The sequence below is a fragment of the Eulemur rufifrons genome, chromosome 19 (genome assembly GCF_041146395.1).
Source record: "Eulemur rufifrons isolate Redbay chromosome 19, OSU_ERuf_1, whole genome shotgun sequence".
Taxonomy (NCBI): Eukaryota; Metazoa; Chordata; class Mammalia; order Primates; family Lemuridae; genus Eulemur; species Eulemur rufifrons.
This window is the reverse complement of record NC_091001.1, coordinates 28,844,965-28,871,130: the sequence shown is the minus strand read 5'-3', so window position 1 is coordinate 28,871,130 and position 26,166 is coordinate 28,844,965. Positions and strand designations below refer to the sequence as shown.

Genomic DNA, 26,166 nt, shown 5'->3' with positions numbered 1-26,166 from the left:
ATATTTTCTCCATTTTAGTATTGTAGCCTCAGCTAAGAACGTAACAGCTAAGAACATAAACTGGTTATGATGTCACTGATTTTCTCAATAAGTCAAGAGTTATGTGCCACATTATGACTTTATCATAATTCATCATTCGTCTTTCAACTTAATGAAATAGTTTTTTTGCTTGATAAATCTTTGATCCTCTACACCCATGAATGAAATTCCCCAAAACAAACTTATACTGGATTAATATCATTAGACTATTCATAGGGATAAGCAGAAAGCCCAATTCCTGATTCATGCTGTGAAGTGTTTTGGGGCCTATTGACCATTTCTAGGATTAATATAACCATTAAGACTTCAGAGAATTTACTCTTCTATAGCCTATTCTTGATAGCTCTGTTAAAATTTCTTTTATCAGTCTGATTTTTCACAGTTGATCTCCCATCACTTTGAAATATTTTTTAAGGCCTTTAAAAGTCTTAGAAGACCTAGACCACATAATTTTAAATGCTACTTCTACTCCTACCCTCACCCTAAACTAATATATAGGTCAGGTAAGCTATGAAATAAATCTGCCAGACTTTGAGGTAATTGGAGCTCAAGGGCAGGTTAAGTGTATGGTAGATTATATAGCTAAATAAAGACACTAGAATGGCAGAAATGCAGATGAAGTTAGTTTTATATAAAAGGCTGTGATAAGCCTATGTTTATTGACTTATTTCTTAGAGGTATAAATGACTAACAGTTGACAAGTTAGTTTTTCCCACTTTTTATTATAGAGGAACTAATGCTATATTCTCACCTTGTAGGCACACTTCCTTATATTAAAAGCCTTAGTATAAAATTAAAAATATATTTTTTAAAACTTTTATAAGAGAATATATTTAATAATGTGATCTTTAAATTTTATAATCTTGGGAAGACTACATTTCTGACAACTTGTAATACATATTCTGATTTGAGATTTATTGTATATTGAATTTTTCCCAAGCTTAAAAAAATCTGTGAACATGAAGTAAGATCTTAATTTTAATAGTCATTTTTATTTGTTTGTTTACTGCCTGGACTTCATCTATTAATTCCAGAGTAAAGTTATTTATTGTGTACTCAGATTTGTGGAGAGGTATAATTTAAAAACAATTTGTGAGTTTTATCAAACTGGTAGTTTATGGAAAAAAAATTGCAGTTTTATTTTTTTTCTGTAAGAATTCTGTAAACATCAAGTAACATAGACTGAAATATGCCTTTCTGCTTTATACTTTTACAGTATTTAGTATGAGTACTATTATCCTATGATGATCTTAATAGTAATTTGTATCTGAATCTCTTGTATTTTAGAGGCAGACACATAAACACTTAGTGGATAGCTGTTATAGAATGTTTCAAAAAGATAAAAAGCATTATTAGCTATAGTATATCATTAATCATTTCTGTAACTAAGCGAATTTGAACATGGATTGATTTCTTACATTCTGTCTAAGCTGTACAGGCTTCGGAGTATCAGTTTAATAGTGTTGTATCTTCTCAGTCAACTGTGTCTTCCAGCACTGCTTCTGTGCAGGGATTGGTATAATGTGGATTGGATCTGAATAGCTATTTATTGGATTACATATGCCATATCACTCTTTATAATAAGTAGAAAAATAATTAAGATGTTTCCATTCATTATGAAAATTATTTGGAATGCTATTTAACTGTAATGTGTTGTATATTTCTGTCATGATCAGATGAAACCAGTATTTGTGAATTTTAACACAAATGAGAATAAATTGTGTATTTCCTGTTAATTTCAGAGTTTCACATGGTTGAGATAACACACACACACACATATGTATATCCTTTGTAAATGGTAAAACATCATGCAAATGTTATATGGTGACATTGTCATAGCTCTTAAAGTAGCGCTAATTTCCAGATGCCCACATAGCTTTTCATATCACAAATATTTGTACATGTGGGCTTATTTTTAGTTCTGACATTTTACAATTTGTCCTTTGTTTACATGCAGCAAGGAGTTATGGGCGAAGACGAGGTAATTCATTTCTGTTTGCTATGGTATAACTGTTTCTAATTGGGTTTTACTGATCAATGCTGTAATTAATTATTCCAGATTTTTCATGCAATGTCTGAAAACTCACAGAAGAATTATATTTTGATTTGAGCACTTGTCAAAATTTTGAATTCTAAATCTCTTAACTTTTAAAGCATATTTTCATACTAATAATGATTATTTAACAAATTTTCCTCTTTTAAACTGTTCAGATTTTAACTGTTGTTTTAAAAGTTATGTCTATATCTTTTAAAATAAAGCTGCTATTTTTGGTTTGTCTGATTAAGAAATATGTTTAATATTAGTGAAGGTCACATACAATATGATTTTCCTACTCTCTAAATCTATAACTGGTTCTTATCTATGGTAATATACAACTCTAGATTATTAGTTTTATGTTTGACCCTGTTGAAAATAGCACATACATCAACTAGATAATTGTTAACACTGATTTATAGGAACCATGTTGCTAATACATGTTTTCTAAGAATATAATCCCCCCTCCCTTTCTCTTTCTCTTTCTCAAACACACACACACACACAACAAACACACACACACACACACACACGCATAAATCCCTTTCCCTTTTCCTCTCCCTCCCCGCATCAGTATTCCCCTTAGGGTTCTTGTGTGATATTCTAAGGAAAAAGCTAGGACTGTGTGATACAGGACTATTATTGAATTCCCTGGGAAAGCAGCTGACATTTTCTGTGTCTAAAACTTTTCCTCTTCCTTTTCTATGTGCAGAAAGTAGATGGGATGAGAAGAAGCAAAAGTAACCTTACATTGTACATTATCCTTTAAGTGAGCAATAATCATATTTATGTAGTTCTGCTTCTTGTAAGTGCTACACTGAATAAAAAGGGCTTTCTCTGACCTCCAAAAATCTCCCTTAACCCATGGAGGGTAGACAATAATAATGGTGCCCTTTGATAAATTTTATAGATGTGTGCCAGTGCTTCAGTTTCTTTTCATATAGTCATGAGTGTATGTACTTTGAAAATAAACAAGCAAAACCATTTGCCACCACTGACAACCAAAACTGGTATTTTATTAATATATCCTTAAGTGGCATTTTCAATTTTATATTTCAGATCATCTGAATTTAACTTCATTTTCTGGTTTCTTCAAAATGCTTGACCAAATCTTTTGGTTCTTCAGTTTTCTAACTAAAAATAAGAGGAGATAGAAGATCAAGACTTAGAAAACTGAAGCCGAATGACTTTCTAAATACTGTTAGTAGCAAGCTGAGAAGAGGGGAGGGAAGTTTAGAATTTTAGTACCTATTTTCAGATTTGTGGACTAGCTTATTTCACTATGCTATTTTAATAATTGGAGCTTTAGTTCTCTTGAAAACAATCCATTTACCAATCTGTGATTTTTAGGTATTTTTTAAACTATAGAGCAATTCAGGATTCCTGTTAGATACTTTCCATCTTTTAACTTTAATGACTTATGTTTAATTTGGCATACTCCAGTGTAAATATCGTGATCTAGAAAGTTCTTAGGAACCAAGGTACAAGGAAGTTATGTTATTATTTATCTTCATCTCAGTTCAATAATTGTAGATTATGATTATGATATTAAGAAGCCAGGCTTAGTGGCTCACGGCTGTAATCCTAGCACTCTGGGAGGCTGAGATGGGAGAATCGCTTGAGCCCAGGAGTTTGAAGTTGCAGTGAGCTACAGTGACACCATTGCACTGTAACCAGGGTGACAACATGACATTCTGTCTCAAAAAAAAAAAAAAAAAACAGATAAAAATTTTCTTCCCTGCTTTTAGATAGTAACTTGCTACCATTCTATATATCTTTATCCCCTGGAAACCATAAAGATTTCTTCTACTTCAGAACTGCCTCCCAGAATTGGAAATGGAAGACTATGGTTTTAAGGCTTCTGCGAAAAGCCTCTATTAAGACAGAACTGACAGTTGTCACACTTAGTCTGCTTAGTGTAAGCAGGGGGGTGAACACCTAAACTTTACCCTCAGATTATATGGCCTTATTAATAGTAATTTTTTAGTTGGTCTTCTTTGAATAGCAGGAATCTGCTTTCAAAATTTTGATTTTGATAGTCAGATGAAAGGTATACCCATTATAAATAGCTACTGAGAGATTCTATTTGAATTTGAAAGTACTTTGACACAGTAAGTAATAATTTTTTTTTAAACCTGCATACCAAAGGAATGACTCAGAAATGTTTAGAAATAGTCACCTGGCTCTTTTCTCCTATTTTTTACTCATTTTTCTCCATTCTGTACTAGATAAAATATCAATCTCAGACTGATAACCTTTTAATCACCAAGGATTTGGTGGGTTTTGAGTTTTAAATTTGATCCATCAAAGAAACTGTATTTATTCATTTATTTAGTCATTATTCTTTTTTAAAAAAATAAATTGTATGACATATCAGTATCTTCTGTTCATGTGGGATGTGTCACACTGAATTGATATAATTTTTGTCAAAAACAAGTCATAGCTTATTTACCCCAGTACAATGATGGGTGGACAGTATTATTTTCACAAGGCATTCTGACTTTGTAATCCAGTTTAGGAAGGACTGTTTTTTCTTCTTACTTGCAGCCTTTGACTCACCTTTCAGCCCAGGCACAGAGTAGCTGTTTTCATATAAAAGATTTCCTACTTAACTACAGTCAAACCAAATTACTACCAAAATGACTTTCTATATTTGAATTTCTTAATGTTAATAATAATTTTAAATCAAGCTGCGTCTAGATATTTATGAAGTATACCTTGGGAATAATCAACATGTAGTTACACTGGTAGTAACTAAGAAAAAACAAAGATTTCTTTCCCTGTTTTTCAGTTGGGACCAGTGTATCTCTATCCCCTGGGAGCCATATAGAGTTCTACTTCAGAGCTACCTGGGGGCAGCATTAGGAAGGAGGAAGATTCACATGGGATCTGCCTTTAATATATGGGGAACTACCTATCTTTTGTATTTATTGTTTGTTCATTGTTTCTTCCCTTTCACTCTGAGAGTGAACATATTGATCTGGGGTTGGAATAGGGTGATGGATTAGAAAGGGAGGTGTGAAGTGTAACTTCAGCTCTATCCTTTCAAATTATTTCTATAGCACAATATGTCCTTTAAATAAAGGATTAAAGGGCTACTGTGCTCCATTTCATAGTATATAAAAATACATAGAATATTTTGAGTAATAGAAATTTTAAAAAACCCTCTTTAGTTAATTGGTACTAAGCCTTAGGAAGCAGTCTTTTCTGCCAGGTAAACCCAAAGCTTGAGCTAGTAGATTTCGTATGGAATGGGAAGATAAGAAAAATAATTTTAAAGGGAGGCACATTATAGAAGTTTAATTAGTGAGGTTTGATTTTTTTTTCATAGTGTATAGCCATCCAGATTTATATGCTATGATAAGTAAGGAATTATTAATAATACAGTATACCATGTACTGTTTTAAAGTTGACACAGGATTTTTAATCTTGTGAAGTAGCCAGAGTAAGTGTATAGCCCCTAATGTCACCACTACCAAAGCCTTTTAGATTAAATCAAGGCTGAAATCCTTATCTTTGATAAATAATTTTGATAACTTCAGAAAATGGGCAGGATCTCTGAAGCGTGAAAAAAAGCCAAGATACTACTCCAATACATAGGGGTCAGCAAACTGGTCCGCAAGCAAAGCCTCCTGTTTTTGTAAACAGTATGTTGGAACACAGCTATTATTTACTCGTTCATTTCATTTGCCTTATGTCTGCCTGCTTTGGAGCTACAGTTATGGCAGAGTTGAGTAGTTGCAACAAAGAATGTATGGCCTGCATAGCCTAAAATATTTACTATCTGTACCTTTAAAAAAAATTTGCTAACCCCCTGAACCTTAAAGGAACTGATTGTACCTGTTCTACATCTATACCCAGCCATATCAATTTTTATAGGAAATAGTTTTAGTTAATTTTAAGGCAAACATATCTACAAATTAAGTTAAATTTATAAAGACATATAGAGTACTAGGTTATAATTGTTCTTTTAAAGTTAAATGTCTCATTGATCCTTTATGAGAAAGGGACGCACCTATTATTGGGGCAAAATATTTTTAAGTTATTGATGCAGTTTATGGTGACTTTCCCAGTTCTTTGGAGAAGCGTACCTGATCAGCAGGTCTATCTGTAAACACGTGGTGCTCATGAGAGATCAGTCCCAAACCTACTTCTGATGTTTTGGTAGTTTTTTTTTAATACTTCCAAAGTAAATAAAAATTATGCCATCATAGTTATGGGTTATCTACCTAATGGAGTGACTGCTAGCATCTTAGAAGATAGGAAGACTATCCATATTAATCCTTAATTTATATAGTTTGTGTTTGGGTTTTTTATTTTCAGAACAATATTTAATAAATAAAATTACAAGATGGTATATTGAGAAAAAAGAACCATGCTTAGATTCAAGCTGTAAACTGAATAATTTTGTGTATTGTCTTTTGCTCTATAGAGCCTCTTCCTGTTGATATGTTAGGAAATGTCTTTATTCTGGGCTTCCAGAATAAGGCTAACATTGGAAAAAACAAGGATTATTATAAATGTCTGGGTGGTGCATTAACATAGCCTTCAGTGTCAGAGTTAGTAATTAACTTCTCTAACATGCATGCACATGTGCCACTTTATCCATTTATGTGAATCTTTTAACATTTTTCTCAGCAAATTTTTGTCATTTTCAATATAGAAGTCTTACATATTTTTGTTAAATTTATAGGTATTTGGTAGGTTTTGATGAAATGGGAATAGTAATATTTTAAATATGTTCTTTAAGAATTTTGCATCTGTGTTCATTAGGAGTATTGGTGTATATAGTTTTCTTGTAATGTTCTTGCCAGGTTTCAGTGTCAGGGTTGTGAAATAAATTAGGGAAGTGTTTCCTCTTTATTCTCTTAAAGAGTTTGTATAAAACTGTTCTTATTTCTTCTTCAAAAGTCTGGTTCATTCACCAGCAAAGCCGTCTAGGCCTAGAGTTTTCTTTGTTGGAAGGTTTTTGTTGTTTTTAGCTTTCTTTTTAAGTAATGATGTTAATTTCTTTAACAGATAAAGAACTAGATTTTATTTTTCTTGTGCCAGTGTTTAAAATTTATATTTTTCAAGGAATTTATTTCCTTTATTGAATTTATTAGTGTAAAGTTCTATTCCCTTTTTAGCCTTTTAATGTCTGTAGGTTCTGTGTTGATTGATGTCCCTTTTTCGTACCTGGTAATTTTTTATTTGTTTTAAGCATATCTTGTTTTCTAATATGCCTTTAAAACTATAAATGTTCCTCTAAGCATGGCTTTTGCTGCATCCCACAAAATTTGTTGTATTTTTATTACATCATAAATTTTATTACATCATAAAAATCAGTTTTATTTCTCTGAGCTATAAGAACCTGAAAATATATGTATGTATCGTTCTTAGGAAACATATTTAACATATACTATAGAATGATAGACATTTAATGGTTCTCCTTTTATAGCTATATTAAATTGAATTATGGGGAAGCACAATTGCAAGGTAAAAAGCAGTATTTTTGTTAATGATATATATTTAGTTACTAAGTTTTAAATGAGTATTTAAATCAGTAGCTTTTATAGCTTCTTGAAAGAAAATGGTGATTATTTTCCAGCAATGAAGATTCTTGTTAGTACGGCTAGTATATGAAATGTTCTTAACCTTTTTGTTACGTCTTTTGTTTAGCTGAACTTTGGTTAATAGATTATGGATGCATAAGTTATAGACTTTTTTATAGTTATAGTAGCTATAATGTTTTATTATAGTTAATAAAAGTTCAAATCATTTTTGGGTCACCCTTCTTTGTGGCATTGCTTATAATGATGTCATATGTCACCACATTCAGTATTTCTATTTAGACTCTAAATATTTATGATCTGTATTTTTTCTCAAGGTAAATGTGTATTAGAAAGACTTTATTATATTTATGGAATTTGTAAGTTTGTATATATTGGTATATATTGGGACATTTTAAAGTAAAATAGTTTCCAAAGTATTGGCATGTCTGAAATGAGTATAGAATTTGAATTTGTGATTTTGTTCCATAAAATTGAGTTAGTATGCATGTTGTTTCTCTACAGTATCTTACTCCCTTTAAAATATAGAATTATTCAGTTGAAATCTAACTTTATCCACAATAATATTTTTAATGGATCTTGATGAGGTTCATTTCATTAAGTAAAAATAGTTTCATGTGGAAGAGCTTCTTTTCCATTGATCATAAAGAATATTGACATTTGTTTTTCATTGATCTCTATCTCTGATAACAGAGGTATTTGGAAAGTTAGCTTAGTATTCACAAGGTTACTCAGTGAACATGGCTATTTTTTGAGAACATATTATTTACACTGAATTCAAATCTGTATAATAATTCCTTTCTCCTGCACCAAAAATGGTCATTCTCAGCTGGGCATGGTGGCGTGTGTCTATAATCCCAGCTACGTGGGAGGCTGAGGCGGGAGGTTCCCTTGAGCCCAGAAGCTTGAGGCTGTAGTGAGTTGTGATTGTGCCACTGTCCTCCAGCCTGGGAGACAGTGAGGCCTTGTCTCTAAAAAATTAAAAACTAAAAAATGGTCATTCTCTCTGTTGTTGTGTTTTATAAACTTTACATTTTTATATCCAACATCTAGCTAGCTAGCTTACTTTCATAGGCATGTGGCCACCTTCTTATTGCCCCCAACCAGTTCTATGCAGGCTGTCACATTTCTAATTATCTTTATTTATGTCACTTGCATCGTTATGTGTCATATTTTTCAATATGATAACATAATGATATTTTATGAGTATCTATAACTTTATATATTATGATGGATTAGATTGTATGCATTGTCTCTTATCCAAAAAAAGAAAATTCTTCACTTAATCTTGAAAGAAAAACAACCTGTCTACCTTCTTATTCTTTTTCCTTTAGTCTTTATCTGATGCCTGTACTTTAAAAAACTCAATAACTACATGCAGCATGATGACTCCAACTCAACTTTACTAAAACTGCTGCCTTCAAAGATCATGCATGTCCTCAAACACAATTGTTGTTTTTAAAAATTATTATCTTAATATCTCACATTGTTACTTAATTGCTCTTCTTTCCTTTTACATTATTCTTCTTTGGCACTTCTGTCACAGTAATATTTTGGCTTCCCTTTTACTTTTCTTACCACTCCTTTCTCTAGCTCCTTGAATGTTCCACTTCATCCTTGTAAGTTTCCCCAGGAGCTATCCTCATCATTTCTTTCTGGAGTTTTTATCACTGATGTTACAAAAAACCTTAAACTGTCACCTTTGTGGAGTTGACTCCAAATTATATTCTCGGAAATAATTACTTTTTTCTTTTCTACACTCCATTTCTAACCTCCTACTATACATGTGCTTCTGAACATGCTATCAGCATGTGAAACTTGTCATATATGAATGAAGCTTAACTTATTTTCCTTTCTTACACCAGTTTCTGGTCTTTCCAGTTCTTATCTTCAGTTAATGGTCCTTATTCATTTTCTAAAACCTTCCTTGGTTTCTTCCTTTTCCAAACTTTTTCCCTATTTTGTTTTCTCTTTGCTTTTCACTGTTGTCCATTCTTCATTGATTTTTATTTATTTATTTATTTATTTTTTATTTTATTTTATTTTTTTTTTTGAGATAGAGTGTCGCTTTGTTGCCCAGGCTAGAGTGAGTGCCGTGGCGTCAGCCTAGCTCACAGCAACCTCAAACGCCTGGGCTTAAGCAATCCTACTGCCTCAGCCTCCCGAGTAGCTGGAACTACAGGCATGCGCCACCATGCCCGGCTAATTTTTTTTTCTATATATATTTTAGTTGGCCAGATAATTTCTTTCTATTTTTAGTAGAGACGAGGTCTCGCTCATTGCTCAGGCTGGTCTTGAACTCCTGACCTCGAGCGATCCACCCGCCTCGGCCTCCCAGAGTGCTAGGATTACAGGCGTGAGCCACCGCGCCCGGCCTTCATTGATTTTTTTACACAGCTTCTGATCTGCTCATTTCCAACTACCTTATCCATATTTACTAAGACAAGTCTTTCTAAAACACAGGAGTTATAATCTTTCTTAAACCCCTCTATCCAGTTCATTTTTTTCACCACCTACTAAATAAAATGTCTCCTTAGCCTGCCAGTCACGGATAAGCTAGCCTCAAAGGGCTTTCCGAGCTTTTTACCCTCCTTGTTTCTGACATGTTTCAGCCAACCTTGACTACTCCATATTTTTTAAATAAATTCATTTTTTCCTACTTTTTAAAATGTTTCTCCTTTTACTTAGAAAATATACTCAAAACCATATTCCTATAAATATTTTTACCTATAAATATCCTACCCTCTTTAATCCCCTAAGTAATAAGCACTGCTGTCTTTTCCCCTTTTACCACAAATGCTATCTAATTGCATTTGGAGATTTAAGAAATTACCCTTTTATTAGCCAGACTACTCCCTTCCTCCAACATATTTCCTCTGAGCACTTTGAAGCTTTCTTATATGTAGGTACTGTAGTTACATATATAGATGTTATATTTTCTAAATGTACATTCCTTCACAGTAGGGGTCTATATTTTATTAGATCTCTTTTTTTTTTTTGATCCCCCCCCAGAGTGTCTAGCATTAGAACTGTTTCAGAAGATTGTACAGGATGTGCCCTGTACAAGGATGCATTCTTGAGGGTGGGCTCTAATGGGTACTAAAGTCCTAGAGGGGATGCCTTTTTCTATTTTGCACATGTCTACCCTTTCATATAATTGACACACGTGTAATAAGTTAGTTCAAGACCTTACAGACTAGTATTCCTTGTTGCCTTTGTCCTTACTTACCGTAGTCTGCAAATCTCTTTTTATTATATCCTCTTGTTTATTTAGTCTGTATCATTTCCTTTTTGCCACCAGTTTTTAAAAGGTGTCTCTTGTTACACATCCAATCTAACTGTCCTCATACATCAGGTTTTTGCTGTTGTCCATAACAAATTAAAGTGATGTAGTCTTTCTTTTGCAGTTTCATAGTTGTCATATAACTGTGTTTATTTCTAAGTCATTCTTCAGATTCTATCTTGAATCCAGGTAATTAAAAGCACATACTGTCTGAATTTCCCTTAATTTTTTTTTTTTACACCTGTGTCACCTTAATTTTTAAGCCTTTGGATTTGTCATTAGTATTTTTATGCTTGACTTTAATTTATCATTTTCTTAGATCTGAGATTTAAGTTATATTTGTTCTTATATTTTAGGTCGTTCTTCCCTCTTTCCAATAGATGATGGCTTGTTGGATGATGGTCATAATGATCAAGTTGGTGTTTTAAATTCACCCACATGTTATTCAGCTCATCAAAATGGAGAACGAATAGAACGCTTCTCTCGGAAAGTTTTTGTTGGTGGTCTTCCTCCAGATATTGATGAAGGTAAGATGGTGATTTGGGCATTAAAGAAAACCAAAAAATTAAACAATATTAAACAACATGAAGTATATGTGAATGGGGTATGGAATTTTTTACCTCTAGTAGAGATTTTCAGAGTTAGAATGGATATTCATCTCTTAAAATATTCCATCACCTGCTGAAGTATGGATGTAATTGAACAAATAACTTTTTAAAGTATTTTTTCTTTATATCTTATAATGCATATTGTTACTGTGAGCATTTTTTGTAAATAAGATTTTTATTGACATAGGTCATATCACACTTTTTTTTAGTTACGGAACATATTTGAATATACAGCACTTAAAACTTTTTGTATGACCATAACACATACACGTGCAGACACACACATACACACACACACACACACACACACACACAAATAAGTGGAACCAGCCATGAAACCATATCTGCAATGCATGACAATCAAAAGTTTAATTTCTTTAAGGGTAAATGTGCTCTTAGAAACAGGTAAGAAAGAGGCTATAAACCCCAAAAAGGAAATGGAAACATGAATAGGAAATTCAGGTTATACAAAGGCTAATAATCATGTGAAAATGATCACGTGTAATAACAACAAAATAAAATAATTCAAGATAAAGATAAAAAATATTGAAACTGTGAAGTTGTGGGAAATCTGTCACTCATTCACAACTGATAAGAAGATATTGCTACATTTTAGAAATTTTTTGGTTATTATTCAAATACCCACAAACTTATTCTAAGTATTAATCAATATGATAAGATTTACATATAATGAAATAACTTAGAACACATTGGATTTGACCTGTATGGGTTTCAATGAAACAACCTGACATGTGTCAGACTCTAGTATATTTTATTAGCATTATAGCAGCTATTCAAGTCTTGTTTCAGCAGACTTTTTTTTTTGCTGCAAGAACATGATTTTGCTTGTAATCCAGTAATAGATCTTTTTATTTAACTTGATATAATGTTGGAATTTTTTCCAAGTCAGTGCTATTTATGGTTTGGTATACTATAAAGCCATTAGTATCCATACAATGTTATATAAAATTTTTACGTTTATATGGAATTGATTATTCTAGCCAATGTGCTACTTAAAAATGGATTTATCTTGACCAAAATAGTTATTAGGTTTTACATATCTTTTTAATAAGGGTATTAGGACATATTTCCAGTGTTAATAAATAGTCTGATTTATCTTAGAGTATTGCTCACTTTTAAATGTTAAATTTTCAAAATAACCTAAAAATACAGGATATCTTAGAATCGGTGATTAAAACTAATTCCTAATATATATTATTGCACTTTCTTAAGATGAGATTACTGCCAGCTTCAGAAGATTTGGGCCTTTGGTAGTAGATTGGCCTCATAAAGCAGAAAGCAAATCCTATTTTCCACCAAAAGGTAAGGGTTTTTATTGTTAATGTTTGTCAGGGAATTGGTTGTATGAGAGCAAAGGAAACAAATATCAACTGCTTGCTTTTATTTCTTTGATTTCTGCTTGTTTTCTTTTCTTTTGGAATTGAATATGAGCACATCTTTATATAAAAGTTAATAGAGTAACTTGTGCAGGCTGATAACCGAGGTTGAGGGATGTAGAATGATCCTGAGAACTATTCCAGTTTTACTTTAAGTCAGTCAGGAATCATAAGAGACTTACTATACTTTCACTATAATGATTTTACAAACTCAAATCAAGAAATGTTTGAGTATTTTCTCTGTCTAAAGCATCCTTCAAAGTAACTTGGGTACAGACATATGAAAAAGTGTCTTTCTGCATTGTGAAATTAAGATCTATGTGAATTGATTTCTTTGTGTTTTATAAAATATGAATCTATGAATAGTTTAAATAGTACACGATTTACATGAGTTTTCCAGACAGCAGTCATTGACAGCAGAGCAGTGTAAATCATAACAGCTCTGTTGGTGAATAAATAATTTAGAGGAAAAAGTGACTGGCCAAGTCTATTTTTTTAACTCCCAGTTACATAAAGAGTTAGAATGTGAGGAGACTACTTAGTCATGTCAGTCACTTATTGCTAGGATAATACTGTGGCTGATCACCAGAGGGCAAGAATCACAAATTGTGCTGACCTTCACATGCAAGTCACACTGGAGGCTACCATCTGTGGGGAGAGGAAGTATACCCCTCCCACAACAGCAGAGGAAGAGGGAAATGGAGAGTTGAAGGTTAATTCAGTCAATCAGAATTCTAATGGCATGTTCTCTGAAGTAAATAAAATAAAGAGGGTGCTGAAAGACTAATAAGACTTTGCTTTGAATGTCATTGAAATATAATTTTAGAAAAGATACACACACATACCATTATTTACATGGCTGAGTGAATTATCAAACCTGGAGAAAAGACTCCAACAGATCTGTTAAATGGTCTCATTTCAACTCCAGGAAAAGAAACATGATAGAGAAGTTATTGGTACACAAAAACTAGCTAAGGGTTTCTGGTTATGAATTATATGGGTCATCACTTTTTGTCATTGAAAATTGTAGAACCTCCATTAGTTCATGTAATTTTTTAGAGAAATGGAATAATGCAGTGTTTTTTTTTTTATACTTTTAGATCCTATACTTATGGAATCAAGAACATGTTTTGAGTAGGGCTTCTGGATCTCAGGCCTCTATGAGAATCTGATTAAAGCTATTTACCTCTTTCCATATACTCTAGAGTTTCCTGGACTTGGAGGTCCCAAACCCTTGGTTTAGAGAGAAAATTAGCTTCATATAGATAGAGATATTCATTCGTTAGCTTAGTTTTAAGCTGTGTTTGTCCATAGTTTATCTTGTTCTCTTGTGATGTTTATTTTGAGTGTTCAATAAAAATGCCTCTTAGTTTCTAATGTTCCTGCCTAAGCTACCATCATTCCTTGCCTGGAGACTCCAGCTGTCCTCCAGCTCTCTCCAGTTTTATCCTACAATCCAGCCACACCAATCTTTGAAAACTCATCTGATGGTGCTATTCCTTGTTCTCCTGGTTAAACCCGTCAGTGGTTTCTCTTATTTTTAGGATAAAGGCAAAAATAGATTTGCCTTCCCCAGGCTCCCCTTTTCTCTGGCTTCTGCTGCTGCTGCTTGTTCCCTTCCAGTCCTCAAAACTGGCCTTGCTCTCTCCAGCCCCAGGGCTTTTATGTATGATAGTCTCTTGGCCTGAAGTTTCTTTCCTGTATCTCTTCATCTATTAATACATATGCTCTACCTGTCTTTTATATCTCAGCTTAAGAGTAAGTTGATCATGGAAGACTTTGAGGACTCACCTAGTGAGGTCAGCCCCTCCTGCTGTGGGCCCTCCCATCTCCTAAAGTTGTCTGTCTCTTGGACAGCACTTATTACAGCAGTAGTGTTACATTTTTACAACTTTACAAATACGTGATTATTTTATTAGTGGCAGTTCTTTTATGTGAGACTGCATCTTTATTCACCTTTGTTAATATTTGTATCCTTGTATTCTTAATAATTCACAGATTGATAATTACCCAATAAATAATATAAACAACAAAAAATATGGGATAGAAAAATTATTTTGACCTCAAGTAAGGTGGGGCGAAAGCTTCATTGAGAAGTTTTGAATTAAATCCAAACGGTACTATGTAATTTAGATAGGTAAAAAGGAGTTGAACAGTTTCAGGCAGGAATTGAAATGTAATTTTGGAAAGGAATTAGACATGGTTTGGGTGGACACAAGGACACAGGTACACATTTTTGCATGAGCCATTGGTTCATATAAGGGAATGGTACACTCTAAGCCTAGAAAGATGGATTGGAACAAACCTAATAAAGCAGAATAGTGGTTGTCATTGCTGTTGTTGCCGTCATTGTCATTGTGTTTTTTGCAGTGCTTATTTTCTCAAACTGGAAAAGAAAATATCACTGGCAAATCATAGTTTTTTAATGGTACAGTTTTAGTATATTGCCAAAAACCAGTATTCTCAAACCTTGGTCTTTTAAGCATTTTTGTCATTTCTGTAATTCAGCATTTTCTATGGCTTGGAAAACACTGGTATATAAGCATCCAGTGGGTGAAGCTGCCTTGTGATTAAAGCAGTGACTCAGCCCACGGATGCTGAGCCACACATGCACGTGTGTTTCCTCTGCAGTGAGTAACATTCACCTTATGTGATTATTAGCTTGCTTTAATAAGTTCTAAAGAAACTATGAGTGGTTTTTGGTAAGAATATTTTAATATCTAAAGGCTTGCATTAGATAATTTACCTACCATATTGCTTAATTTTTATGAAACAAACTTTTCTTTCCTAATAACAACAATTAGTTAAGCAATATTTAAGGTATTATTTTTAAATTAAGCAATATTAAAATATTAACATCAAAAGTTATAAAAATTAGACATTAAAAATACCTAATTTAAAATGCTATTTTAGTAAATTAGTCTTATATCCTCTTAATTATTACAAAGTAGTTCTCCAGATCCTTAGTTTGTATCAAAATTATGCCCTTAAACCAGTTTTAATTTTTTTCAAGCATATTTGAAATTGTTTCTAGCAATTAATAAAATCTAAAGATGCATTTTTTAATCTTACATAATTTTACCTTTGGAAGTTTCTATTTGTGTAGGTTGATTTGATGGCTTCGGGGTTTTTTAATGCAATCAGGTATTTTAATTTTATTGAAATGAAGTACTTTTGTGTCACATCAGACCTTTGTGGCATAAAAGCCATTCTTGACAATAAGCTGTGTTTTTTGAGCTCTGAGTAAAACATGACCTCACACTTCCCATTGTGTTACGGAACAGATGTGTGTGCCCTGTTTGATGGCTGCTTCATATTGGGACTAGATTACAATGCTGTGCATTTATTTGCATAGAAATCTTGTCAAGGCAATGGATATTCTTAGGTCATTTATAATTATCAGCTGCTGGGAATAATCACATAGTAGTAAACTTGCCGTATAAATTTTGATGTCTTTTTATATGTCTGTTCTGTCTGCTGGATATGTGAGTTTTGATTAAAGATTGACTATTAGTTGTTCAAAAGGAAAGAAGGAAGAGCATATTTCCCAATAGTATAGGAATCTAAGTAAGAGCTTGGATCCAAGTCCAAATATAGTTTCTGAACAATTTGAAAAAAGTGTTCTACTGCTCATCCAAGTTGAGCCTTGATTTAAAAGTTCTGACCCACGTTCTGTTAGGGAACATGTTTTATTCCAGCCTCCTTAGGTTAGCTTTCCTAGTATCATTTGGAAGTTTTCATGGGTCTATAATTTTTACTTAAAGAATTTCCTGGGCCTTTCCAAGTATGCTTTAGTCCAAAAGTGTACACTCAACTTATATTAACATTATCTTGAAGGCGTCATAGGAAACTTTAGCTCCAAATACACTTGACTGGTTATTTCTTCTGAGTTCTTTATGTAGGCTGTATCACTACTAGAAAGAGCTTGGAGACCTTGGAGCTGACCTGGGTTTGAAATTTTTCAGCTAACTACTTGCTATGAGACTGACTTTGGGGAAATAATTTAACCTCTTGATACCTCAGTTTTTTTCTTCTGTAAAACTGGAATAATTTTTCATATACTTGCTGTGAGAATCAAATGAAATAATTCATGCAAAGTTTAGTACAGTACCTAATACTAAGTGCTGTATATAAAGTAGCCTAATTGCTTTAATATCTGTTTTAGTGTATATTACATAGTATATTTGTTCTCCTATAAAAAGTATAATAGTTCCAGTGTTATTTGATAGTTTTTTTTTCTTTTTCAAAAGCATGTATTTTCCCAATAGTATTGAAATTTGGGGTATACTCACCTTGATATATTGCCTTATTTTAATGGTTATTCCAGGCTATGCATTCCTTCTCTTTCAAGAAGAGAGCTCAGTTCAGGCACTAATTGATGCTTGTATTGAAGAAGATGGAAAGCTGTATCTGTGTGTTTCCAGCCCTACTATCAAAGACAAACCAGTAAGTAAATACTGTGTGAACTTCAGGCTGAAATACAAGTTTTCCAAAAATTGCATTGAAATGATTGTTAATGAATCAAAGGACAATTAAACTATCATGTTAAGAGTTCAATTTTTAAAATATTCAGATGATTTATAGTATCTAGATAAAAAATTATAACAGTAATTTGTTTCCAAATCCAACTATACAAATTTTTAAATAATAAAATGATCACTGTTAACTGGCAAAAAAAGAAATGACATAAGCTATCAAGGGAATAAGACCCAATGTATTTTCTTCATAGGTTCAAATCCGTCCTTGGAATTTAAGCGATAGTGATTTTGTGATGGATGGTTCTCAGCCATTGGATCCCCGGAAAACAATTTTTGTTGGAGGTGTTCCTAGGCCATTAAGGGCTGGTAAGTAGAATATTAATAAATTGTTTTTTTTTTTAAAAATCTTTTAAATATTAATTAGTCCATTCAGTAGAGAGTTGGCGGTTATTGTGTGTATGGTACTATAGGGCAGGGCAGGGGAAGATTCCTCCTACTCCAATAGTTGCTGACTACAGAATTCTGAGGCAAATTCTGAGAACCTTCCTTGAAACTCTCAAGTCACTGGAGAATTTTCCAATTCTATATCTCATGTGTCGATATTAACACAGTAGCTAACTCCAAGTATACTCTATAAGAAGAATGTGATTTCTTAAGTATAACTCTCCATAATATGAGAATTTTGGGTCTGTTTATTTTATGTGGGTTGATTCTGGTATCTGAAGAAGAAATATGGAATTTTTTTTTGTTTTATCTATATTTTGGCCATTAACTAAGGTAGCACTTTAGGTATGTGAGTGATAAATTTCTGTTTATCAGTAACCAGGAACCAGAACTCTACCAAAAGATGTTATACAGGAACATAATTATAGATGCAAAAGCCCACTGTATATGCAAGTTATGTGGTACCATGTGCCATGTGAAATATGTTAATGATTCCATCGCTGAGAACATCCTCTTCCAACCTGGGAGATATGGGTTAAAGAACTGTTCACACATGTCACTTATAGAACATGATGACTGCTACAAAGAAAGACTACAGGGAATAGAAGAACATATAGCAAAGGAATGTGGTATAGTCTGATATCTTGATATATTTGTATTTGAGCTGACATATAAAGATCGAACAGAAGTAGTAGGGTTGGGGCGATAGGGTTGTGAGGCGTGTGTGTCAGATGAAGGGAATCGCTTAGTGAAGGGAAGCAGGGTGCCTTGGAAGGACTGAAAGAAAGCCAGAGTGGCTGGCTTGGGATACAGGGAGTGAGGGGAAGGACACAAGATGACATTGAAAAAGTAAGCAGGAATCAGATCATACAAGTATAATAGGCTAATTTGATATTTATTCTTGTAGCAAGGAGAAACCATTGAAGAATTTTTAAGCAAAGAAGAGACATCATATTTGCAGTTTTGAAGGATCAGTTTGGCTAGTCACTGGCTCATGGAGAGGGAAGCAAGGTTGAGAGTAGATAGGGATAGACCAGTTTAGGAGCCTGTTTTTGCAGTCCAGGGAGCAGACAGTGGTGGCTTGGATTAGCAGTGGCAGGGGAGAAAGAGCCAAGTGAACAGATGTCACAGGTATTTCTGAGGTTAATGCAAAGGCTGAATCTCAGTTTTCAGTCTTAGGCTATTAGGTGGATAGTGGCACCTTTTACTGAGATATAAGGAACACTGGAGAAGGAGCAAGTTGAGAGGGAAGGTTGTGGTCTTGGTTTTGAGCACAAGTTTGTGGCACCGTTCAAAGCTCTCAAGTAGAAATATCAAAGCATGTGGTATCCGGTATGTTCTTTCAAGAGAATCACTCTTTCTACTGTTTTGAAAATAAACTGGGAGGGCAAAGGTCAAAAGCAAAGAGAGAAGGCTGTTGCCATGAACCAGAAGAAAAATGACGTTAGCTTGAAATAAGGTATTAATGATGGAGGTGGGGAGATTGGATTCTAGATATGTTTTGAAAATCAAGTTCACAGGATTGCATGTGCAGTGGGAGAAAACAAAACAGAAAGGATGAAGCCAAGGAATCCTGACTTGGCAACTTCATCCTTTCCGTTGCTTACTGACTGGGTCAGCAAAAACTGCAGGTCTAATGGGATGGGGGAAAATTTTTAACACACTGAATGTTGCAGTGTCCGTTAAACATCAATATGAATTGCCCAGCTGACAGTTGTATATGTGAGTCTGGAATCCAGGGGAGAAGTCTAGAATGGAGATATGAATGTAGGAGCTTGAAAACATATAGATGGTATTTAAAGCCATGACATGAGATAAAGTCACCAAAGCCAGGAGTGTGAATAGAGGTGCAAGGCTTGAAATTTAGGGTACTCTGACATTGCAGATAAAGGAGTTGAGGATAAAATATCAAGGAAGACACTGAGAAGAATTTATCAGATAGGAGGAGAATTAGTAGAATAATGTATCCTGGAAGCCAGATGGGAAAAATATTTCAAAGAGAAGAAAGGGTTTAACTGGGTTCAATGCTGCTTACAGGTAGATTGGCCATTGGATTGGCAGTGGGAAAGTGACCTTGGCATGAGAAATTAAAATGGAATCATGTTGCGATAGTCTCATTAAAAAGGGTTGAATAAAGATGGAAGGAGAATGATTAAGAAGTACAGGAAAAATTTTTGAAGAATTTGGCTGTAAAGGGGAACAGAAATGAAGCAGTTAAGGAGAAATAGGATTATGAGAATTTTTTTTTTTAATTACACTTGGCTTGGACAAATTACACTTGGGAATGATCCAGTATGAGTGGAAAACTGATGGTACAGAGAAGGGAAAAGTTGTTGAAGCAATGTCCTTTCATAGTTGAGAGCATGTGGGATGTAAAATACAAGTGAAAGGATTGGATTTAGAAAAGAGCATGGAATTATTTCTCTATAGTACCAGGATGGAAGACAGAATAGATAGTGGGTTTAGTACTGGTAAGTGGGTAGGTGTAGTAGTGGTAAGTATAACTTTATATTTTTTTTAAAAGTGGCTTCTGATTCCGGTTTCTCCTTTAACAACTGCCTCTTGTCTTCCATCCCCCTCCTGGTGAAATGTTAGCATCCTGTTGACTTTTACTTTATAGAAAAGGACTTAAAAATTGTCGATTTACTGTGTTCTCTCACATTTGATGTGAACTTTTTTTCCTTTTCAAGTGGAGCTTGCTATGATCATGGACCGGCTGTATGGTGGAGTTTGTTATGCAGGAATTGATACGGATCCTGAGCTAAAATACCCAAAAGGTGCTGGGCGAGTTGCTTTCTCCAATCAGCAGAGCTATATTGCTGCCATTAGTGCTCGATTTGTTCAGCTTCAGCATGGTGATATTGATAAACGTGTAAGTTGCATATTGGGAATCACTTATGTCCTATCATAAGGTGAGGGAGTTAATAATATAATACAAATACTGTTTATTTTTTATACTCCTTTAACTCTTAGAGTTAAAGGGTAGAATATCAAAATATTCTTGAAATATAAAATTCTTGAACATACTTGATACTTTAGATACAATATTTTTTAAAAAGTCATTTTACATCCATGTCAAAATTTTTATTAGTCAATAAGGTCTAAATATCATTCTTACCATGGAGGCACAGCTTGTTTTTAGAGCCATACTCTGGTGTCAGACTGCATAGAATTGAATCCCATTTCTACCATTTTCTCTGTAATCCTGGGCAAATTAACCCTCTCTGTGCCTCTTTTTCCTTATATATTAGTAGAAAACAATAATAGTATGTCTCTCTGTTATTTTGAGGATTAAATAAATTCACATACATACAAGCACTTAGAACAGAACTTGGCACAGAATGTTATTTATGTGTTGGTTTTCATTTGTAAAAAAAATCTAAGATAAAAATCATTATGTATATTTTGATAAAATAATTGACCTAAACTTTAAAATGTTTGCTCTTTAGTAGCATTGCTTAGGTCATCACAATAAGAACTTTTAAGAAAACCTAGGAATGATAACTGAAAGCCACCCTATTAAATAATTCCAAGTGCTGGTTACTACCATCTAAAATAGAGGAAAAGGAGTGAACAAAACTCAAGTGTTCATTTATAAATCTATTTCATACTAACATCCAGGAGTGGTTCCTATACATGGCCAAGGAGTATTCTAAAAATCATGTTTACATTTATAGTACAGCTAAGATATACTGAGAATATGGAGTAAATGAATTTTTTATGTCTAAGTTAGTAGATATAATTTGAGTGGGTATTTATTTTCCCAGTGTAATAGTTTCTTGAAGCCTCTATGAGGTTGTTTGGCACATTAAAAGAATGTTTAGGAGACAGGAAAGCTGGTTAACTAATAGTGATTAAAGAGACCATGGACTCTAGAAGTAGTCATCAGTGTAACTACCAATCCATCCCATTTAAAAAAGAAGTACAGCATAAGTTCAGTTCACAAATACAGAATGGCTTTTTTGCTTACATTGCTACTTAAAATGTTGCTCCCCGCCCCCCCCCAAAAAAAAGTAAAGAGAGAGACTCTGCTTTTAATCAGATCTGCATACATAAACTTTTTGAACTGGTTTGAACCTTAGAATTCCTGTAGCCCTATGATTCTCAACCTCAGCTGCACATTAATCACCTGGGAACTTAGAAAAGTCTTGACATCTGGGTTCCACCCCCAAGATTCTGCTGTAATTGGTCTGAGATGCAGCCAGGGTAGCAGGAGTTTATAAAACTCTCCAAGTGACAGAAATGTACAGCCACAGATGAGAACATAATCCTGTCTGACCCCCTACTTTTACAGAGAGGTGATAGGTCATAGAGGAAATTATTTACATAGTAAATAATTATGGTGGTTTAATATGCGCAAATATAAGAAAAATATCATTGCAGTGTCATGGTTCATATTTCTTTATTTCCAAAATGATAATGAAGGGCCAATTATTTGGAGCAAGGTATTGATTCTTAAAGAGTAACTAAGATGCAGAGCAGATGAATTGTGAAACACATGCCTTCTTAAAAAAGGCATTGCAGTACCTGGAGAAAAGTTTATTTTCTGACCTGTGTGCTACAAAAGTAATTTTGAACTTTCTTCTAAAGAATTTGAGTCTTAAATATTTTACAAGTCACTAGTATTTCTTATACAAAGAAATATTAAGCCATTGATCTTTATACCTTCCATCTCTCCAATAAGAATATAGTTATTAAATCATAAGAAGAGATTAAATTTAAATATGTAACTGCCAATCCAAAGATATATAGGATACTTATTTGGAGAGAATTGAAACTGTTTATTCAACTTATTTTAGCATCATGGACACTTTGAATATTAGTTGCTGTCTCTGTGATAGCTGGGAAGCACAACCACCACAGATGGGTGGGTAATCATCGTATTTTTTTGTAGGTTATTCCATGAGTAATATAATTCATTGCAACTTCTGGTAGATATTAAAGTAAGTGGTGTTATATTTCAAGTTGGATAATTATTAATTATTTTGTTAGTTATGAGTCCAGGTGACAAAACATTACCTTGACTAGGTTATCTGAAGTGAAAAAGGAAAAGACATCATAATAGAAAATAAGACTAGGTGAAGCATCGATGAAACTCCCTTTCACACATATAAGAGTTAATTGTTAGAAACTACTAATCAGTAATAGTTTTGAAATCCAGTTTTCCATCTTTAAAGTCCATGATTTTGAGTTAAGTAGATTAGCTCCATAAACTAATATCTTAGAATTTTAAAAACTACAAATAATTCAAATCATTGTATTGGTGAAATTTTATTCAACAATTTTACCTTAAGGAACTCCTGAGCACCTGGCATTTTATGAGGTATTATGGAAGGGAAGTAAACATCAGAGACCCTGGCCTTCAGTTGACCTAAAATCTTATGGTAAAAACAAGAAATAGCCAGGAGAAAGACAGACAGAGAACATACCACATTCATTCATATGTTTATAGAGTTTCTACCTTGTGCCAGATATCCTGTTAAGTACTAGGAACTGAATGTTGAGCAAATGCGTGCTGTCCTTGTTCTCATGCAGTTTATAATCTAATAAAACAGCATCCAGTAATTCTCATGCTACCTTGATTTATTCTTTCATCATAGTAATGCTCTTCTTTGATTATAGTTACAATGAAGATAATGAACCAAAAATAGAAGACTGGCAAAGAAAAGATACAGAACCCATAAAAGAAAAAGTTGAGAGATAAAGATTGAGCAAAAAAAAATTAGAATTTGTGTCAAAGATCATTTTAAAAATCAAAGGCCAATGGAAAAAAGATTAAAAATTTTTAACTGGCAAGGAGAACTTATAAAACAATTAAAAGAAAAAAAAACTCCAACAGGAAAATATGCAAAGGAACAGACAATTCAGAAAAGCAAAGTGTCCAATGTACATAAAATGTGTTTATCCTAACCCTAATCAATGAAATACAAACATCAGTGTAATTCCTTTATCTTCCAATCAAATGTCTGTCTTATAGTTAGTTCTCCTTTTCATCAACTTACATATTATTTCCAGTTTGTTCTTTTACAGATATCTTTATATATTCATTTTCTGCACACATGCAAGTATTTCAATAGTATACATTCAGAATAGAAATTAATGGGTCATATATATATATATATATATATATATATTTTTTTTTTTTTTTTTTTTTTTTACCATGGGCAACCTCTACTTTATCTCAGATCCAACCCTTCAAACCACTCAATTTTCTATCCTCTCCTAAGGAACAACTGACAAAAGTAATAACCTTCCATTCATAAAGTTATTACAAGCAAGAAAGCAAGGTTATTACAGCTAATAGTAACTAACACTAATTTACAGAATATTTTACCGTGTGCCAAGTGCTGTCTTATGCTTTTACGTGCATAATTTAATCCTCCCAACTCTAAGACAGGTTCTGTTAGTCTCACTTCACAGATGTGGAATCTGAGGTTGAGAAGTTTATCATTCAGAGCTAACTCCAGTCTAAAGTCTTCTGCTGAGTCAGCCCTTCACAGTGGGACTTTATATCTTATAAATTCACAGAAGTCTAGGCCTGCCCTTAATAAGATTATCCACAGTTCTGGTTTGTCTGTGCCAATTACTTCCCAGCAGGGAGTGATGCTTACCTGCAGTAGAGAAACACTGCTGTAATCAGCAGCTGTTTGGATTCAGCCATGTCACAGGTGGTATTGGAATGAGGGAGAAAATGGGGTGAAAATCATTTGTCTTCCCTTGATATCCCTTTTGTTTTTCACTGACAATCACTCCCACCTCTGAAAATACCAACACACAGGTGTTTCAAAGATGTTACTTCAAGAAAGATAAAGGTGGAATGTTTTACAAATCAATTAGATTTTTAGACATTTTAAAAGTATTTTCTGCCTTTGGAAAATATAATAAATACCATTTAGTTTATAGTCCTCAAGGAAACATTAAAATAGGCCAGGCTCAGTGGCTCACGCCTGTAATCCTAGCACTCTGGGAGGCCAAGGCGGGAGGATCGCTCAAGGTCAGGAGTTTCAGGCCAGCCTGAGCAAGAGCAAGACCCCATAGAAAGAAATTATCTGGACAACTAAAAATATATAGAAAAAATTAGCCAGGCATGGTGGCACATGCCTGTAGTCCCAGCTACTCGGGAGGCTGAAGCAGGAGGATCTCCTGAGCCCAGGAGTTTGAGGTTGCTGTGAGCTAGGCTGATGCCACGGCACTCTAGCCCAGGCAACAAGGTGAGATTCTGTCTCAAAAAAAGAAAAGAAAAGAAAACATTAAAATAAAATAAAATTACCAAATTAAGTGCTCATAATTTAACCCACAGTGAATTATAAACATGAAACATCATATATATGATGTTATATACTGTATAATATATATAAAACGATGATTAGCACAAGAACAAAATGACTTAATTTTTTTTACCCTACTATGTGGTAAAGCTACTTCCTTGGGAAGCTGTCTGTTTTCTCAGCTTTTAATATGGTCTTTTTCTCTAGAAGACTGTATAAACATTTTAAGTTATTACCAAATTTGATTTCTGAAGCAGACCCCTAATGAGACATTTTTTCTTCTATTCTAGGTGGAGGTAAAGCCATATGTGCTAGATGACCAGATGTGTGATGAATGCCAAGGCGCACGCTGTGGTGGAAAATTTGCTCCCTTTTTTTGTGCCAATGTCACTTGCCTGCAGTATTACTGTGAGTTTTGTTGGGCAAATATCCACTCTCGTGCAGGACGTGAGTTCCATAAGCCATTGGTAAAGGAAGGTGCTGATCGCCCACGTCAGATCCATTTCCGCTGGAACTAAGAAGAGCAAACTGGCCTCTGTGTAACAAGGAAAGAAAGGGTGCATGTGGCTTACTGTGTCTGAAGATACTGACATGCAGAAGAAATAAGTGCATTCTTCTGCTTTTCACCCCAGCTATCAATACATGCATCTTTATCAGCAGCCAAAACACTACAAGCCTCTTGTTTTTCACCAAAACCCTACATCTCAGGCTTACTAATTTTTGTGATATTTTCATGTTAAAATAAAATGTTTTTTTGTATTTTCTCCAAGTTATTTTTATATGTAAAGTTAAAATTAGATGTGAGAATGTTTTGCGTAGGGGCAAACACAGTCTGCTGCTAATAGTGGGGGAAGCGTGCACTTATTTCTAAACATGGGTTTTTAACTTCAAGATCTGCCCCAGTAATTTACCAAAGGTAGCAAAATAATAGTGAAGATGGAATATGTCTGCTACAAATGCTTATTTTTATTGTTGCTATTTTCAGTGTATACATAAACTAAAAATTAGGGTTGATTTTTTTGCTCTCCATTTTGACTTGCAAGAAATAATACCTCAAGATAA

The 26,166-nt window shown here is 33.7% G+C and overlaps 1 protein-coding gene across 7 annotated transcripts in view; it reads left to right on the top strand.

Moving 5' to 3' along the window:
• The window catches only part of CPEB2 (cytoplasmic polyadenylation element binding protein 2), a 61,439-nt gene that overhangs the window by 33,630 nt on the left and 1,643 nt on the right, over positions 1-26,166 (top strand). For 4 of the 7 annotated variants that reach the window (XM_069494134.1, XM_069494130.1, XM_069494127.1 and 1 more), the window contains 7 exons: positions 1,997-2,020; positions 11,266-11,436; positions 12,751-12,840; positions 17,242-17,360; positions 17,644-17,758; positions 20,527-20,708; positions 25,395-26,166. The exon at positions 25,395-26,166 is cut by the window's right edge and continues 1,643 nt beyond it. In XM_069494134.1, the coding sequence (XP_069350235.1) occupies positions 1,997-2,020; positions 11,266-11,436; positions 12,751-12,840; positions 17,242-17,360; positions 17,644-17,758; positions 20,527-20,708; positions 25,395-25,622 (929 nt within the window). In that variant the 3' untranslated portion in view covers positions 25,623-26,166. The remainder of the gene's footprint in view (positions 1-1,996; positions 2,021-11,265; positions 11,437-12,750; positions 12,841-17,241; positions 17,361-17,643; positions 17,759-20,526; positions 20,709-25,394) is intronic. The other 3 variants (XM_069494132.1, XM_069494129.1, XM_069494133.1) reach the window with 1 other exon arrangement.